General features: G+C 40.6%; 2 protein-coding genes across 9 annotated transcripts in view; one reads left to right on the forward strand and one right to left on the reverse strand.

Annotated features, from left to right (window-relative positions):
- Positions 1–6,850, reverse strand: part of LOC118120868 (unconventional myosin-IXb) — a 56,018-nt gene extending 49,168 nt beyond the window's left edge. For 4 of the 8 annotated variants that reach the window (XM_047342870.1, XM_035176278.2, XM_035176282.2 and 1 more), the window contains exon 1: positions 6,307–6,848. The gene's annotated coding sequence lies outside the window, so the exon portion shown is untranslated. Of the gene's footprint in view, positions 1–6,306 lie in introns of all 8 variants that reach the window. The other 4 variants (XR_007034811.1, XM_047342871.1, XM_047342872.1 and 1 more) reach the window with 2 other exon arrangements.
- A 4,888-nt stretch (positions 6,851–11,738) lies between these two features.
- Positions 11,739–14,349, forward strand: s1pr4 (sphingosine-1-phosphate receptor 4). Its single transcript, XM_035175834.1, has 2 exons — positions 11,739–11,801; positions 12,491–14,349. Exon 2 carries the CDS (start codon positions 12,643–12,645, stop codon positions 13,873–13,875), a length of 1,233 nt encoding a protein of 410 aa, XP_035031725.1. The 5' UTR covers positions 11,739–11,801; positions 12,491–12,642; the 3' UTR covers positions 13,876–14,349.
- Positions 14,350–19,506: the final 5,157 nt, after the last annotated feature.

Here is a 19,506-nt window from a genome sequence, read left to right on the forward strand (position 1 = left end):
ACTCAGTTTTAAGCACAGATTAGATTCTATACTTCTTGCAAAAGGTTTCTAAGTTGTTCACCAGTTGTGATATTAATGCATCTAACATAGTAAATGTCAGGAAGTAGTTTTTACAGATGTGTCCATGTAGAGAATCAAACCGTAGAAAGATGTCATCATCTACTATGGACGTTTTCTTTGTGTTGTTTTAGCTGAACTGTTTTTGTGTCCCTGGTGTGCGGCTGCTTTTCATTTTTGGCTGCCATGTTGGAGGCTCTCACTGGGACATCTCCAACCACCGGAGTCACTGCCAGAGTTAAAACCCAAGCATCAGGGTCACCAGCGTAGAGTAACTCACACCATCTGATGCCAAACTATTCTTTCAACATTAACTTTTAAAGAGACAAAAGGCTGGAAACCTTTTGAAAACCAGGGCTGTTGAGATAAAGTACATCTGGTAAAACTGGACAATTGTTGGGGTCTCTCCCTTCACACTCCTGTCCATACATTTGATCACATGACAGCCTGATAATGCAAACACTGCTGAGGGTTACTAATAGAGATGTAACATGGTACATTAATGCCATATGAAACCAGTGAGCTCGAGCTGCCTGAGAGTGGGTGAAAATGTGTCTTGGTGACGTTGACAGACCACTTTTCATTTCAGTGGATGGAAAATTCTTTGCTTGTATATTCTGGCTTATCACTGTGCCTATAATCAAAATCTGAACAGGCAGGTTTGGTGCAATCATAATTATCACAATCAAGCTTTGATCCCAATTATCCTGTTCAGAAACTGCAATGACGGCCGAGTGAAGACTACGACGCAACAAACAAATGCGATGCAAGTAGGCCATCCCTAAACAGTAGAACTGCCTTTTCTTCACTTATACCCTATCATTACAGCTGGGTCTATTTATAAAGCCCATAAATTCTGCTCGCCACACTGGAAGTTACCAAGGAGTTTGTGGAATTGAGGACTTTTAAACCCCACCACTCTCCCTCTCTATGCCTCTCCTCATGGTAACGCAGACTTTCTCCATCGGGTCCAGTCTCGACGAAATACAGGTCACTGCAAATCCACACTGCAAAGCTCATTTAGCAGCTTTCTGCAGAATGCAGGGCCATTTTTTTCTCTCCCTGTCTTTTGCCACAGAAAGGCAGTCCCTGGAGCATTCCTGTCACATTATGAGACTAAGAACTGACCCACTATATGTACACAAAAAGGACACTCATATGCTCACATACTGGTGTCCCATTATCCTCTCTGACCTTCTTTCCATTCATCCCTTCTGTGTTCGTACACCCAGATTGATTTACAGACTCAATGGGTAACTTTGATAAGAATTGTGCAGTTTTTACCCTTTGCTGCCAAAACAAATCAGCTGTCAACATCTGCCATGTGGGAATATGAAGATGCAGCTCTTTCAATGGCTGAGCGATATCGGATCTTGGATTCTGCTGTCCTGACATTTTATTAATATCTCACATGAACCGGCCCACAGCTTAACAAAAGGCAGAATGACACGTATCCCAGCCCATCCGGGGATTCCTCAGCAGTGTAAGTAACAGACTGAAACAGACATATTCCTGATGAGCCCACAGGTAAATAGAAGCACAAGGCTCTACATGTTTGACTCTTCTTGGGCTTGGCTTTTGGCAATGAGCCATTCACTATCTATGAAGCAGCAAACAACCTCACACTTAGTCAATAACATTAAAAGCCCCACAGTTTTTAAGTAATGTAGAATGACTTAATATTCTACAACATAACACTAAAATCTTCAAAAACCTATGACATTTAGATCAGTAATGAGAAATGGCATTGTATTTGCCTCAAGATAGTTAAGTTAGGTGGTTTATGTAAAGTAGCAAAGCTGTTCTGCAGAGGCATGGGACTGCAGGTGTCTGCGTCATTCCACAGGTAGCCTACATCATCTTAGCCCAGTTCACCAGCTGCACATAGAGAACGCATGCAGCTCAGGGACTCACTGGGCTGCCAGTGTGCATCATAACTCAACCTGTTCTCCTGTCACCGTTTCCTCGCACACAGTAACTCAAGAACAGCGTAATTCTGGACGCGCATGAACATGGTCACAAACTCAACATCTTTAGATTTCAAACTAGTCAATCAGATTAATTTCTGCACCAATTTTGTGATTTCAACATTCGAAAACGGAGATTTTACACATGCTAATTTGACCTGCATTCCATCTTCAATGATAAAACAAGACATTTTATAGAAATGTAGAAAACCCCAGCACAATTTCCCCCAGAAAATACATGAGTTAAGATGGACACTAAGCAGAACTGCTGTCAGAGCAATTGCAACCCCCACAAAGTAGCTTTTGCTATCTGCAACGCAAGGATCAACACCACACTGCTTAAGTCATCAGCTAAAAATAAAACGCCTATATGAATCTAACCACACGACACATAGCACGATGGCAGCAATGCAAAATTAAGCCTAAGCAATTTCATAACACCTTTAAAAATACGATTGAGCTAACAGCAGAGAACATTTTTTCTTACAAGCATGTTAGGAAACAACAGCAGTTCCTCTAATATGGTTCAGGTTAATGCAAAGTGACAACAGACCTAAATATCTATATTTTTTAAACAAAAAAACAACAGCCCTGCAGCCAAGACTTTAAAAAAAAGATTTTTACAATTGTTAACATTATAATATCTATAGTGTTGTATGTTAAGAATATAAAGACACACAATGTAAAGTTCAGTGGCTGATAATGAACACAATGAAGCAGAATATTAAAGCCTGGTCTGAGGAAACCCTTGGATGTCTCTCTGGCACAGCTCATGATTGAGCCAATTATCTTTTCATCTGCAGTTTCACACAAATGCATGCACCAAGACGTGTATACCAATTACAACTCAAGGCTGACCTGAGGATGTAATTGGTCTTCCTTCCTTCCCCTCCCCCCTCTCGTCCTCCAACACTGTCAGCTCTGCAGTGGGGCTCGCAGAGTACAAACCATTAGCAGGGGGCCATATGGCCCTTTTCTTTCAAACATGGCAGAGAGCCTGTCTGTGGACTGCTTGAGTGTTTATAGGCACTTCACGGACCTATGGGGTCAAATGGATTGTGCTGCAACATGATTTAAAGGGATTTCTGTTACCTGTGCAATAATTTGAAAGTATAAGGCCAGGTCTGTCCAATGGGTGGAAACACACATTTTTCTTAATAAAACAGCCAATTTGAATGCCATCCACATAAGCATTATGTGTTCATATCTGAATAACATCTGTAATCAGTCACCTGGCTGCTCTTGCTACCATAAACTTCTCAGTAGCTACTATAATTGAAACTGTGAGTCTGAAAGCTTTTTAATATATGGAGATTTGACACTCAGGCTTTCTCTGAGGGATTGGGATGTTAATTAGATTTTGAATATGACAGATGGGGAACTTGATTGTATTGAATATGCTGATGCTTGATCCAGAGCACAGTGTCTGCGTAAACCAGGCATACAGGTGCCGTGCACCCAAACAGCCCCACACACCTCCTTTGTCACCCTCCTTATACATTACAACTGAAGAAGATGGTTATTATTTTTTTATAACTTACCATTATTGTCACTGATAACATTACACACAGTTTCTCAACAGTAATGCTCTATGATGCTTTATTATTGACTGTTAAATTAATAAATGCTAAATATACATGGTCATATATTGTCAATTAAATTAATTCATGAATAAATAATGAATGTAGAGGCTTTATAAGTTAGAAATCAGAAAAGACTGTCACAGACTGTCTTGTTATTGTTATTTGCAGGGCTACAACTTGCTTGACCCAACGTTTAAACCACCAATGGCAGTTTATTACCATTTTTTCCAAATAAAACTAGAATGCTATTCAGAGAGTGCACACCTCTGCCAAGGCCCAACAGTCTGACAGTAAGAAACCACATTTAAATTCACTAGATCCCGATTTTTATTTGGATATGCACCAAATTACACACACTCATAAGTATCAGTACCTTCAACATGCCTGAATTTTCTTAATCCGAGTTCCATGAATTATTCTCCAAGAAAATAATGAAAAAGCTGAAAAACTCTGTATGTTGCAATGTTAATGAATGTAAAATCTAAATTCCTGGATCCACCCCCAATTTAATGGGTTCTTTTCTGACCTATACCACATCCTTCCACCAAGTTTCCTGCTAATCTGTTCAGTAGATTTGCGTAATCTTACTAAGCAACAAACAAACACTGATGAAAACAACTTGGGTGACAGAGGTAAAAATCTAAACTCAATTAGTAACTTGCTCATAAAACAATAATGCAAATAAAATGAAATCTATTCCAGCCCACAACTTGTTGATGCCCCACATATACTGTGTGACAAGATAAATACAGACCATATATTAACTGTACCCCCTTAACAATTCAGTGAGTAAAATTCATAATCTCCTACTCTCTAGCCTGACAGCTTCTTTCAGTCTATTCCTGAAGGCCTGTTTCACAACATGTGGCTGACGGAGCCATGGAGCTGCTAGTGCGACAGAATAGTGTAAATACATTATTGCAGCATGATGAAATAATTTACTTGTTAGGCCACTGCAAGAGCACAACTGTATTCAGTCCACAGTAAATCACAGAAATGGAAAGAGGGAAACAGAGAGAGGAACTTCTAAGTGAACTGCATATGTGTGTAATTTTAATGTTCCCATGTATGATTACTTTTTTCCACCACCCAGACATTAGTCATGTAGCAAGGCCCTGGCTCTGCAGCTTGTGAGGAGGACTTTGTTAGGGTTTGGCTGACGTGCTACTGTATGGAGGAAGCTGCTACAAAAAACTGATTCTAAATACATTTGCCATGTCTTAATATTTAATGACACTGGAGTATATTCAATATCATGATCAGTTTAAAGGTCAAGAAGTAAAACTAGGAGATCTGGTTTCCTCATACTTCTAATGCTAGACCTCTAAATTGATATGGTGAGAAAGGTTTTGCATCATAGTAGGGCTGGGCAATAGAATAATATCAATAATTATAGCAATACACCAATGGTTCAACATATATATCGATGTAATTCTTTTGCATTTTGCAAGCACAGTGAGGAGGTACAACACATAATTGATCCCAGATTGGTAAAATGTTTAACTGTTAGACAATCAATCTTTAAACTTACAAGAAACAATAAAGTGACATGTATCACGATACTTCCGCCATTGACTGATATAAACGTGTTTATGTCGACATCATTCATGGCCATCCTGCCCTCCTGGAATTTACTCAATATCATGATCAATTTAGAGGTCAAGACTAGAGCTCGGAGCTATAAAACAAAACAATGTTTTAAGGTGGCAGTAGTTTTGCTTCCTAGCAATTACTGCTGTGCAATGGCAGGAAAAGTAGGGAGAGGCAGTCTGATATTACTCAGCCAGACTGGCCACTTTATGAAGTTTTTTTTGGCAGTTATCTTCAAAGCAGCTGTTAGTTCAGTTTGGGGGAAAGCCAACATTTAAGCTATGCCGTGCAAATAAAAAGTTGAAGACGAGGATCACAATATAATTCTCAGTCCAATGTATATAAATATATTGCTTTTGCGTTTTGCACAGTGAAGAGGTATAACACATAATTGATCTATGTGAGATTTATGAAATACTCTGCTGTTTGTCAAGTGTTTGTGATTCTCTCCTCGTACATAAGAGTTTAAAACCGCAAGCTTCACTCAGGAGCGAAAACATCTGTCTTCGAACTTGCAACAAATTACAAAAGCGGCTTATCGCGATAATTATAATTTTCTCTCATCTCGATGTAACATCGCCGTATCGTCTCGCCCTGACAGGTCGTCTCTGGTTGGATTTATGTTGGGGTCTGTGGAGTCTGGAGCAGCCAGCATTATGCAGCAGGGCCTGGGGAACAGTGCACTGCAACAAGTCAGCCGACATTTCTCAGCCCATTCACACACTGGATGCGACCACTGCTGTGTGTGTCTGACCAGACAGACGAGCTGCTGCTGTCTATGTCTGTTACAACCACAGTCACACAGGAGGCATGAGGGTTTGATCCAGTGGCTCCATTTTGTCTTTTTTTTTTAAAAATGGGAGTAAAACACTAAGAGAGGAGTTAACACAAGGCTGAAGGAGATATTCAGTCACTGGCTACTTCACAATAACTTCCTACTGCGGCTCTGTCAACACACTGCCTGGAAGCCGCGGGAGTAAAACACGTATTTTATCATCAATAATGAACAAGGTGACTTTCACAGATTCATCTGGCTGCCGTTAACTTCTCTTTACAGAACAAGCTGGTAACAAAGCGACGCGGTGAATCAAACCCCGTGTTGGACGTACCTTCCCCGGCTGGTTGTCTCATTGTCTCGGTGTAATCCTCCACTGCATCCCCCTGCGGTTCCACCGAACCCTGGACTAATTAATGGAAGATATAAAGTCGCGGGTTTTTTCTCTTGGTGTGTTTCTTCTTCTTCTTCGTCTTCTCGGGGTGAAGCAGGGACGGTACCAGGCAGGCTAACGACGCCGGAGTCCCACACAGACAAAGCTCAGAGTTTGAAACCGGAGCGAGTAGAAACGAATAAAAAAATAAAACCAACCGAGGGGGGAAAAAAAACGTGTCCGCTTGTTTCACATGGAAACCCCCACCCCCCCTTCCCCAGCGTGTGAGGTGATAAAAGGAGAAACGGTCTGTGGCGCTGACAGACTGTGATGTTCCACCGCGGCTAACTAGCTGCTAGCCTCTCCTTACTTCCTTTCTCTTTGCCGAAATAACAGCAGCAGTGGTGAGCGGCGGAAAAAAAAAAAAAAGTTGAGCACAAGCCAGATTCTATACAATGAAGGAACCCTGTTGATTTGGAGGGGCGTCTTTAGAGAGCAGCGCCCCCTGCAGGAATCTCTGCGGTGGCACTGCAAGGGGTGGCGCCAAGCCCTCTGGCTTTTAAAGGGATAGTTCACCCCAAAAGATGAAGAGTCACTCATGATCTGCTCACCACTATGCCGAGGGAGGATTAGTATTGGAATATTGCTTTTCATGCTCATGGTATTACACCTCATTCCCGTCCAATCCGAGTTTTTCTATTTAACATTTGAAGTTCAAAAGTTGTCACATCAACATCCAAGACATAAGTAATTGATAATAAATATGAAAATCTTCTTTTAATTTGGGTGTAGAGGTATATTTTGGTTATAAGAAAAATGACAAGTGGTTATTATCCGTCTTCTTCCATCATATGTCCGTCACAAATATGTGTCTGTGGTTCTTTCTCAGCAGTTTTCCATTCTGCGTGACTCAGCAGCAAGACTTTGCATGTAAATTTACTACAATACAAAAGGTGAAATAACTTCTAGACACTTGTGTGTAAATTTAATGAGGCATAACATTCATGTACGCCCACCGTGAAACCAAAGGAACTACTTTTAAACACAACTTCTCCTTTTTAGTCTTCAGATACTGTATAAAAAAGATAAGAAATTCATGCATCAATATATTTTATTGTCAAGATGCTAAATGCTGTTTTATAGGTCTTAAACGGATAGTTCACGCAAAAATAAAAAATTCACTCATTATCCATTCACCATTATGCCGATGGAAGGGTGGGTGAAGTGGTTGAGTCAACAAAACACTTTTGGAGTTTCAGGGGTAAACAGTGTTGCAGCCAAATCCAATATAATTGAAGTAAATGGTGACAGATTCTTCAAATGTAAAAAAAAAACAACAGTAATATTTCAATTAAAAATGTCCACAGATGCACCACCTCATGTGTTTACCCTATCTTATTTATCTTCACTGATAACTGCTAAACCAGATTTTTCAAGTAGGTTTTGCAAAAGTATTCAGTATGCTTGTGTATATTCACGTTGTATAGCTGTCTACATTCTGTACTCCATTATATGTAGAGCATGTATATGATACTATTGAAACTGACATATATTGTAGAAAAATTCATACTTCAATAAAAAAAAATTCAGCATTTAAGTACACTTTTGAGTTTCTTGTACTTTACATGAGTTATTCTATTTTAAGGTTAAGGTTAAGGTTAAGGTTACTTTATTTGTACCCGTAGGTAGATTTGTTTTGCAACAATAAAAAGAGAAGGCATCCATCCAAAACAGTACAAAATTATAAACACACAGGCAGAAGACAAGACCACAAAAACCATGACGAAAAGTGTTCATACAGTACTTTATACTTCTACTAGAGGAACATACTGTTCTTTCTACCCCACTACATTTCTTTGGCTGCTTTAGTTACCGGTTACTTTCGAGAAGATTATATTTAATTGGTAATAAAACATTTTTAAGTACATCAAAAAGACTTGCAGAGGTAGAAACTGAATGAGCAGAGGAACAGAATAATAAATGTGGTCAAATTAAACAGATAAAGTTGACAATGCTACACCCTGTTGTTCATATTCAGCAACTGCAATCATTTTTCCATAAACATAACAGCAATAATAATACAGTCTGATGAAAGGACAATTAACATTTATTAAACAAGATTCAAGATTAAGATTCAAGACTTTATTTTAATGTCCAAAACAATTACATTTAGCAGTCGCTGGCAATGAAATGCTTCGGTCAAAGGCTCCCTACTAGCCATTCTCAAAATATTACAAAAGCAAACAAATTTAAATAAAATAGAATATAAAATTTTTAATTAAATATATAAAATTAAATAAAAGTAATAATAATAATTATTATTATTATTGTTGTACATTTCTAATGGTAAAAAAAAGGGACTTTAATGCTGCCGTTGAAATACCAAACCAGGCCAGGGGGTGTCACTATAGTAAAAGACGTTTATGCTGTGACCAGCAGTCATACTATTACTTCCTTTTCTTTTTTCTGCCTTTTGACTGAATTATCCCGTAATCTCACAGTTCTGATATGTGTCCTTGTTCATGTCAAACACCCACATCAGGATTGGAGCTGTTTACCTAAATGTTGAAAAAGTTCCACTTATCAACATTTTCCCATATAAACAACGAACCAAGTGGTTGTGTCCAAAGTCAAAGGGTTGATGATGCAGTGGATGTGTAATTGATCTGTTTGAATAATATGTAATCTATAACTTTTCCAGATTTTATGAGTGGAGTTTACATGCAAATCTAAAAAAAATTGTTGTGAGAGAAATTTGGTTGATATTTACTGTAGAAACAATAATATCACCGGACTGACTGGAAGGCACAAGCACAATCTTGTTTACAGCCATTACAGTAGAAACCTGCAGGGCCTCATCAAGTGAAAAACACCCACTCTTTTGGTTCAGTATACGTACTTTGTGGTCATGGATCTGTTTGAAGTCAAATTTTCAAAGAAAGGGCGTTTTCAACAGACAAGGGTGTTGTTGACACCTCGTGTGGCAGGAGTTTGTTGTGATGTGAGCTCCAAACTGTTCATTTTCAGTTCATGTTTTGGATAAGTCCTTGTTGCAGGTTAGTTATTTTAGCTGTCTCCCTTCGGCATTAACCAGACGATAATTTGCCGACATGCCACGATCAAAGAAACTGTAACTCTGCCTCACATCATCAGATCTTTCTGAAACTTCACATGTTTGATGAAAGTCCAGGCATGAAGACATCTACAGGCCAAAGTGTTTTCTTGGTCGTAGCGCCACCTACTAGGAAAAAAATGTTCCCCCCTATTGGGAACATATCCTGACCTAAAGATGTCTTCAAGCCTTGACTGGGAACAGGAAAATTGTCTATTTCTTACTTTGACATGTCAGCAGTCCAACACAGTTTTTGCTCAAATCAGATCACAATATTCCTGAAACCTGATGATGCTCCAGAGTGAAGCTTTTGATATTTTACGAAGCCATGATGAAACACAATTTGCTATTTTTGAGAGGCCGGGTATGCATTGAAATGTGTCACAGACCAAAGTGTGCAACATGATGGGGTTGTTTGGTCTTGGAGTGACAAGATGACTTGCTAACGCCCTCTACAATTTTTTTTACACAGAGAACATTTGTACGAAGTAGCTCTCGTGGTGCGTGTCACCAAGATTTATGAAACTTTCAATATATCAGGTCAAAACTCACAAAAAAGTCTTAAGACTCATAATATCAATATTGATGCATGAATTTCTTGTCTTTTATGTCTGAAGACTAAAAAGGAGAAGTGGTGTTTAAAAGTAGTTTCTTGGTTTCATGGTGGGCGTACATGAATGTTATGCCTCAATACATTTTCACACAATGTGGGTCAAGTGCCTAGAAGTTATTTAACCTTTGTATTGTAGTAAATTTACATGCAAAGAGTTGCTCCTGACTCACGCAGAATGGAAAACTGCTGGGAAAAACCACAGAAACATATTTGTGACGGACATGTGATGGAAGAAGACAGATAATAACCACTTGTCATTTTTCTTATTTCCAAAATAACAGCATTTACTATCAGCATGAAAAGCAATATTTTCCAATAAAAACATTGGGGCATTGGCATGATCACAGTTATATTTTCTCAAAGGTTTCATTTGACCTTTTTTCAAACCACACGAGGGTGCTTTTGAAGTATTTGATAAATGATAATTATAGTACAGCGATACAATTAGATCCTACTTGGCTGAAAGCTTTAAATATATAATCATAGCTCTTAGAAAACTCCACTCTAAGGGCCAATGTGTTCAGCTACGAGCTCTGGTTTTGCTCATATTTGAAAAGTGGTTTCTTGATTTCGGGGTCTGGCCTCACTTTCTGGTTCTGGCAAGATGATCCATATGCTGGTTCTCAGTATGTTGTGTGTTTATTGGTTGATGTGAAAGTGGTCGTGGCATCAGTGACACCGCCTGTCTTGTGGCGTGTGGTGAGGGTCTGCTGGCACATGGTTGGAGATGTTGGGAAGTGAAGAGTGCCATGCATGGTGACAACAAGAGCACGGACTGACTATGACTGTGTCCTGCCTATTTACCCAAAGCCACAACCACAGCTGTGCGATGAGACAAGTGAAACCCTCTATCTGCAGGGAGGGGCACCACTCAGAGGTTCCTGTTTTTCTCTTGTATTTTCTGAGAAAGATTGAGAAAAAATAAATTCTGATTTAAAGATTTTGTAATTCGGGGCTTGGCGAGGGACCACGGTCTTGTAAGTGCAAGTGGAGACCCTTGCCACATATCCTTAAAAAAAGTTGAGTCATGTTATTTTTACATAACATTTACACATGGCCTAGTGTGTGTCTTTCATCAGAGCGTTTCCCGTATGAGTTATCATGGGGCAGCTTGAGAAATAACATTTAATGTGCAGTGGTAGTAACATCTGCAGGATATCCTTGGGAAACATGATGCACGAGAACAAATATGGAAAACGGTGGCTTTAAGTACAATGAGAAAATATTTTCTGAAATAACTTAATAATAATAATGAACTGCAAAATACAGTTACATGAAACATTGAAGGTAAACAATAGGGAAAAAAGCAAATGATAAGAAACATTTAAAAGCAATTTGAAGATCACAGAGCAATAGTAAAGAATCACTAAACAACAATTTCTCTGTGATATTGTCAGGTCTCGATCTTACTATGTAAGATAATGTATGTTTTGATTTGGCAATACACTATTTAAACTGAATGGAATTAAATTTGACCTCTGATTTTGAAAATCTAAAATGATATGGTAACTGTGAAACTGTCACAGTTGCTTTTTCTCTTCTCGAGGTGATGGAACATAGCGATGGCAATCTCTTGATGTGTGTGTGTGTGTGTGTGTGTCTGTGTGTGTGATGTGTAACATGTTTTGGGTGTGGTGAGACACTACCTTGTCCGGCTTACTTACTTCCCCATGTGCTGCAAAAATCTGCAGTCAGCTACAAGTGCACTGAGCATCACCAGCAGCAGAAACGGTAAGTTCTCTCCACCACAAAAAGCTCACTTCAATCTCCAGCTCTGATAATCACCTGGAATTTTATTGACACATGCATAAGAAAATAACATTAGAAAAAGTGTCAAAATTGAATAGAAAAAAGATATTTCAAATTTTAAACAGATTGGAGAATTTCCACTTTATTCTTGTGATTCTTGTGGCTCGATGCAGGAAAATGTATAATTTTTTCCAGCTTTTGCTTTTATTTAGAACTCAATAAACCTTGAAAGAATGCTTTTTATTTCTTAACTCGTTTTTTGTTTGATTCACTAAGACTGATTACACAGAAAAAAAGTTGAAGGGGAAAAAGAAGAAACTTAACATGTGTTTTGATATTTTGCAATTATTTATCATTGTGCAGTAATTCAGTCAACATTGCTGCCTGGGAAATTTAAGAAACCCCTTTCTTGCGTTCTTATCATATGTTTATTTCCTTCAGAGTGTGATTTAAATGCCCCCCGCTGCAGCAGCTCACTCATCCTGTGTCGGTTAACCACAACTAGGTGGAGTGCTGCGGCACATGGGGGAGGCATTTAAACCATGCCTTTTAAATTGTACCGTTATGGGTATACAAACAGTAGTAGTAGTAGTACTTCCTTCTGTTGATTTGATTTTCATATAGGTCCCATTTTAGTTTGTTTCTTATCCTTATTTCCTTTGTCTCCTCAGGTGTGTTGAGCACAGGTAGAGCTCCCGTGGTTAGAGTGTGATATAGCCTGCTGGATCGCAGGAGTTTCACACTAATTCCTGTGCAGCTCGTACCAGCTCAGTTCAGCCTGCTCCCACCTGAGGCCTTGATCTTGACCATCCCAGCCACTGCCATGAGCATCATCTCCTCCCTCACCTCCCCCTCCTCCTGCCTCCACCTGTACCACTCGCCCAGTCACCTCTCCAACGCCACCATGTCAGACACCAGTGGCCTCAACGACGTGATCCTGCGGCATTACAACCACACCGGCCGCCTGCAGAACAGAACCATCTCAAACACCGTGAACCACATCAGTGTCTCCAAAGCCGTCTTCTTCTGCTTCAGCATTTTCATCATCCTGGAGAACCTCCTTGTGCTGATGGCCGTCATCTCCCGCATCCGCCGCAGCCGGCGCTGGGTTTACGTCTGCATCGCCAACATCACACTCAGTGATCTCCTCACAGGCGCTGCCTACCTGGTCAACATCTGCATGTCTGGCAGCAAGACCTTCCGCCTCAGCCCTGCTCTGTGGCTCTTCAGGGAAGGGACGCTGTTCGTGGCCCTGGCAGCATCCATATTCAGTTTGCTGCTGATTGCTGTGGAGCGCTACACCGCCATGATGAAGCCGCTGCCCCAGAAGTCAGCCAGGAATTCCTACTATAGGATCTACGGCTTGGTGGTACTCTGTTGGGTTTTGGCGTTGGTGATTGGCTTCCTCCCCTTGCTCGGCTGGAACTGTGTGTGCAGCCTGGACAAATGCTCCACGCTCCTCCCTCTATACTCCAAGAGCTACATCTTTTTCGCTCTCTTCATCTTCTTCATTATCCTCTTGGCTATTGGTGTCCTCTATGGTGCCATCTACTGCCACGTGCACAGGAGTTCACAGCTGGGCCCCCAACGCAGTCGCAAGCGCTCCTTAGCCCTGCTTAAAACAGTGATCACTATTGTTGGGGTCTTTATGCTTTGCTGGGGGCCACTCTTCCTGCTGTTACTGTTGGATTTCTTCTGCGTCTCCCGCAAATGTGCACTGCTGCTCAGCGCTGATTATTTCATCTCCCTGGCTGTCCTGAACTCTGGCCTGAACCCCATCATCTACGCCCTGGGCAGCAGTGACATGAGAAAGGCTATCGCCGAGCTGCTGTGCTGCTGCTGCCTGAGGGCCGGCCTCTGTCACCCAGACACATTCATATCCAAGGAGTCGAGCAGCACCTCAGAGAGCAGGCGGGACAGTCTGAGGAACAGCTTCAACAAGGTCAGGAATCTGAGTGTGGCCTCTCCACCGCCAACGCCAAGCAAGCCTCGCAGGATGCAAAAAAAATACAGGCTGAGCTCCACCACCAGCTGCCTGTCAGTTTCAAGTGGTTAAACCACAACGTGCTCCCCTCCCAAGCGAACACAACCTGTGTGCACTGACACAGATCAAACCGTTTCCTCTGAGTTTTGGTTTGAATGTTCACTGCCGGGCCAACAGGTAGTTGCAGCGATGTTTACGCACTGTCAGAAAACCCAATAAAAATATGAATTTATCCTCAGGTTTGCAATTGTTTCACAGGATTTTCGCATTATTTTTTGTATTTTTCTATGTATTTGCCACATTTACTGGATTGATCTGATATTGCACTGTACTTACTTTTTACTTTTACAAGAAGACAATATTTTTAAATGTATTTTAAGGCAGATTATTTACAAGAATAGTTATCTGTACAATAGTTAACATGGGAATGTTTGGGAAAATATGTACATACGTTAATGCATTGTATTTTAACTGTTTGTACCAAGCCTGATGTTTGACTGTATACAGTTATGTTATGAATATATGAATAAAGTTTATTTTGCTGTATGTACGAGTGCGTGCTGTTTTCATGAAGGGTGTAGTACCTGAGCTCTCCTCTAGAGGGAGACATCTCACTGACTGGCTCCTGCAGATGAATCAAATTATTCAAAATAATGTATTATTTCCCCAGCCTGCTAATATAGATTAACCACAAATACTGGATAATTACCATATCAATTTTTTTGACACATTCCAAAAGATTTAAATGATGTATTTCAATTTCTGCTAAAACATCATCAGTTTAATGCTGATTCAGTAAAATATGAAATCGTTCTCACTATAGTTTCGAGGGAAATTATGACTAACACCCAACAGATTTCTTAAAATGCCTTTCACAGACTACGCTCCCCTCTCTGGTTTTCTGACAAGATGACTGATTTAAGGAGGTGAGGACTGGGACTGCAGCCCCAAGGGTACACACAGTCTGAGCTAATTGATAAATTCATTATGACTGTCTGGCAGGCTAGATAGATAAGGCTGAGCACATAGTATGCATTGTAGAGTGTACAGGCTACTGTACTGTACGGCTGCTGCACACTGGAACAACTTCTTTTGTCTTGAGCTGAGATTAGAGGCGGGAAAAACACCAATGATCTGACACTCTGCAAAGGCGGAAATGGAAAGTTTCACTACGTATTTCATGAAACTATCAATGCAATAGATCACAGCCACGAGGTGCAGTCGTACAGGCTGTGAGAACTCAATACTATAATACGCTGTGTCTGTAATAAGTGTCTCTACTCTCTCGGATGCAGTGGCCCAGTTCTCATATCATACATTAAAGAATAGACATTTTACATCACAAAGCCCCTTAAATATTCAAGACTAAACAAAGTTAAAGTTCAGAAAAAAGCATCCAAAGTTATTATTCAGTGGGCAGTTTATTTTTTTGTTTTGTTAGCTTTAAGTTTTCAATCTTCACCAATCAAAAGCTCAGATCATTTGTTGCAGGGTGGTGTGGTGGCATGATCAGATATGATTGACAGTGACAAAGCTGATTGGTGCTCAGAAGTGCACAACATCACCTGTTTATCAACTAAACCTCACCCACATTAAACCAACAAGGAAATCCCAGGCTTTCTAACAATGAGTGACGCATTATAACAGGTTATGGCTGAAATGAATGATTATTACAAATTACAGTTGAGGCACAGATAAGAGTTTTTGCTGTTTTGTGATGTGAGTGAATTTCACGCTGATGATAAACGAGATTAAGCAACGTGGAAGTTTCCTAAACCAGAATTTGAAGATTATTGTTTCAAATACCTTAACGTGTCCCTGAGAGCCAGAGTACTGAATCTCCATTCACTCCTCGGCCCATTAGCCTCCGCAGGAAGTCTATTATCTCATGAAGGGGTTTTTAAAAAGTATTTTACTGTATTCACTACTGTACCAGCTTGTGCATTGTGATTTTAGCACTTTTTCATTTAAGTAGAGGTAAAAAAAGGCCGTATCATATAACACAACAGATCCATCGAGTCCTCGTGCAAACCTGATGTTACGTTTTAGTTTTTCAGAAAGGTCAGTGAACAAAGAAAACAAACATGAGTGTATAAAAGAAAGTGCAACAGAAGTTAATCTGGGATTTCAACTCTACAGTGAAAGCGAAGAATAATGAATAATAAAGAACAATGAAAGCAAATTCAATCTGTTCAGGCAGACCTGCTTTACAATTCAGCTTGGCCCCAAACAAATCAACGACTGCAAGTCATCCTGATGCGAAAAAAAACAAAACCATTCACTTGCTTATCAATAATGACTTTTGAGAGGCTCCACTATCTTGGCAGTCTGTCACATTGGCATTCCTGTACATGACGCGTGTGAGCTGCACGGGCTCGTCACTGTCGACGGGAAGGAGGAAATAAGGTGTAGAGGTGAGAAACGAAGACATCAGCTTTCATACTTTAACGTGAAACAGCTGCCACGTGCACTCTAGCTGCCATTAAACACACACACACACACACACACACACACACACACACACACACACACACACACACACACACACACATATACATTGTGGACAGCCTAACCTAAACCTTATCCCTGAACTTAACCATGACCATTTAATGCCTAACACTAACCTTAACCTAACCACCATTCACTTCTTAACTGTGACCCAGGACCTCAGTAATTACATTTTGTCTAAATAGGACCGAGCTTTGGTCCCCATGACGTCAACTGGTCCTGAAGAGGTCTGTGTTGATGCTGGAAAATGAAACAAAATGCGTACACACACATACACACACACACACTTATTCTTTATTTACACATGACACAGAAGCAACTTAAATCTTGTGCATATACATACTCAGCTAAAAATGCATATGCATAAGTCCACACATTAAGATGCATGTGCACACATTAAAATACAAACATTCCCAATAAACACAAACACACACACACACACACTAAATCTGGTCTCTGCAGTCGTTTATGAGTTTTCTAAGAGGTGAGGTTTTCTGTGGTTGGCTCACCTCAAAATCCTTTCCTGTTTTTTGTGGCTGGGGAAGCAAGCAAGTCATTGCTGGTTGTGAGTGTGTGTGTTTGTGTGAGTTCCCCTTCTCATGAATTCCTGCATCTTTACGGTATAGGGGATAAGCCTCCCTCATCCTTCGTCCTGGCACATCTCCAGGTCCAGTGCCTGATGAAAAAGCAACAGCGAATTCCAGGCTTTATTAGCTCAGGGCTCAGAAGACATGTGTTGTATCATATCTGACATGTCAGCGGCTGATCACCAGTCCACGTCGCTCTCTCCCCTTCTCCCCTTACAACAACAAGGGCTTTTCTCCGCTCTAAATGAGGTATGATGGGTTAATGATGGTTGCGTGCAGACGCCGCTATGCCCTCAATAATTACCTCGCTGGCTTTGCCTCCAGGTGTTCAGCAGACAGTTAATGATGTACTGTCTGAGGAAAGGGGAAGGCAACGGGTGAGGCGCACAGCCCCTACACGTGGGAGTGAAAGATGTTGCCATCAGCACTGCGACAATTCCATGACACGTGTGCTGCACGAGTACGCGATGTAACACAACAGCCTGCGAAACGAAAAAAGTCTTTAAGGAAAAGGGAGGTTTTTTGTTCTAAACTTAAATGAGGACATGAGTTATAATAACATTTTAGTAGCTTAATTGTGGAGTAAAACTGAAACGTTGTGTGAGTATGAAACCTACATTCTGGAGACGTGAAAGGTGGTTTTGCTCTTTCAGGGCAGAGGTCAACATGTTTTCAGACCAGTTACAATATGACCCACGTTCTCATAGGTGTGGTTCGGGCATCTAGTCAGGATGCTATCTGATCCATTGGAGGTTTACAGGACATGTGAAACCGGGAGGAGGAGACCCCAGGCTAGATCAAGAACATACATGCAGATCACATGGGAACGGAAAACTGCAAAAGAGAGAGTCTGTTTGGGTTTCAGCTGCACCTATAGCTCCTGGTAAAGAGAGGCGGAGACAGTCTCTCTGACAAAACATTTGCATGATCTGTTGCACTGCAGTCTATAGCCGAATGTATATAGCTTAGAAATAATGGCTCATGGATTCCTAGAACTGAAACATTTATAATAGCCATAATGGATTTAATATAATGGAAATACATTTTGTTTGCATATTGGACATCTTACATTATAAGCACTTTAATAATTTGCTGCTGTCATTTCCATTTCCTTCTAAATATAACAGGAAATAGAGCCTGGCGTGTGAATAATTGAATAGTTTAACATATATGCAGCCTAACAGTGCATCAGCTGGCATTTATATTGTATGTTTTCAAGTGTGCACGTGTTTGGGCAGCTGTGCACATTCATGGATGTGCAGTGACAGTGTTCCCACAACACAGCTGATATAACACAGACAGTAACCCCCAGGTGTGAGTTGGGTCAGTGAGTCGTTATCTGGTCTTTCTCACTCACACACAGAGGACGTTTCATGAACTGACAACATCCGGAAACTCTTTATCTTGAAACCGTCGACTCGCTCCCTGGGAAGAACTCCCCGCGAGAACGTTGCATTTATTTGGCAAACTCACAGCGTCCCATTCCACATTCACACATCGGTAATGGCTGAACAAATGTTGTGGTTCCATTCTTACCCAATCAATCAGTGTGCTTGCCACTTTCCATGTTCTAGCCAATAAGGAGAACAAAAGAACAGGAAAGGCGTACTCTCCTTATGTCCACACGAACAAATCAAACATTTGCATATAAGACCCTTTACTTTCTCATGTGACTGCACCTGGCTGACGAATTCGAGTAAACTCTGGTGGAAAGTTCTTACTCTCTTCCATGGTTGATCCTGATTTACCAAATAAAAGTTGGATTTGTGTGTTAAACTCGTTCAAACACACATTGTAAAAGAAAAAGTTTTACAATAGTCTTGGAGTCATCTGTTGTAAGGGAGCTACCTCGGTTCGTATTATTCTCTCTATACACGCAGGCACCTGGTGACACCATTATGGTCACTCCAAATGGGAAACAAATTTTTTGCAACATGAGATTACATACTAACTCAATGCAAATATGTGAAATGAATGGACTCAACATGATAGTCGCCATCGTCTGGAAATTCACGTAACTTTAACATTAAAAACGTTAAAACATTTGTGTGATTTGATTTTAGGAAAGCCAATCAGCTTTGAGAATAAATATCACCAGAGCCAGCAGGTCATTAAACTGGCCACTGGTCGGCCTCTGGTAGCGCTGGAAACGTCATTCAATGCAGCTCTGGGAGCTGTGTGCTGTGCTGTGTGATCATGTGGACTCACACATGATGGCGCTGGAATCTCTGGCGTAACCACAACAGGTATAACGCAGAAATTTAAGTCACTTCAGACGGAAATCCTCCTCTTTTCCTGAGGAGAATGGGTGAATAATCGCGGGTTGTGTTATCTTGCGTTGCTCACGAAAATTTGCTTCACATTTCGTGTGAAAACATGAAGTAGCAGTAGCATTAGTAGCTGTAGTTGTAGTAATAGTAGTTCTAGTTGTTGTTATTGTTGAATCAGACATTTTACTTCATTCATTCAATGTGTTTTGAAAGTGAAGACAGATGGGGGAGAAAAGCTGAAGTGGAAAAACAAAGGAACAACATGGAGAAATTAATTCTGTCCAGTTTTTTCCTAATTGTGGGGAAAGCATCACCAAGTTATCCTCATTCTGCATTTT

Source organism: Hippoglossus stenolepis, chromosome 14 (assembly GCF_022539355.2).
Source record: "Hippoglossus stenolepis isolate QCI-W04-F060 chromosome 14, HSTE1.2, whole genome shotgun sequence".
Classification (NCBI taxonomy): domain Eukaryota; kingdom Metazoa; phylum Chordata; class Actinopteri; order Pleuronectiformes; family Pleuronectidae; genus Hippoglossus; species Hippoglossus stenolepis.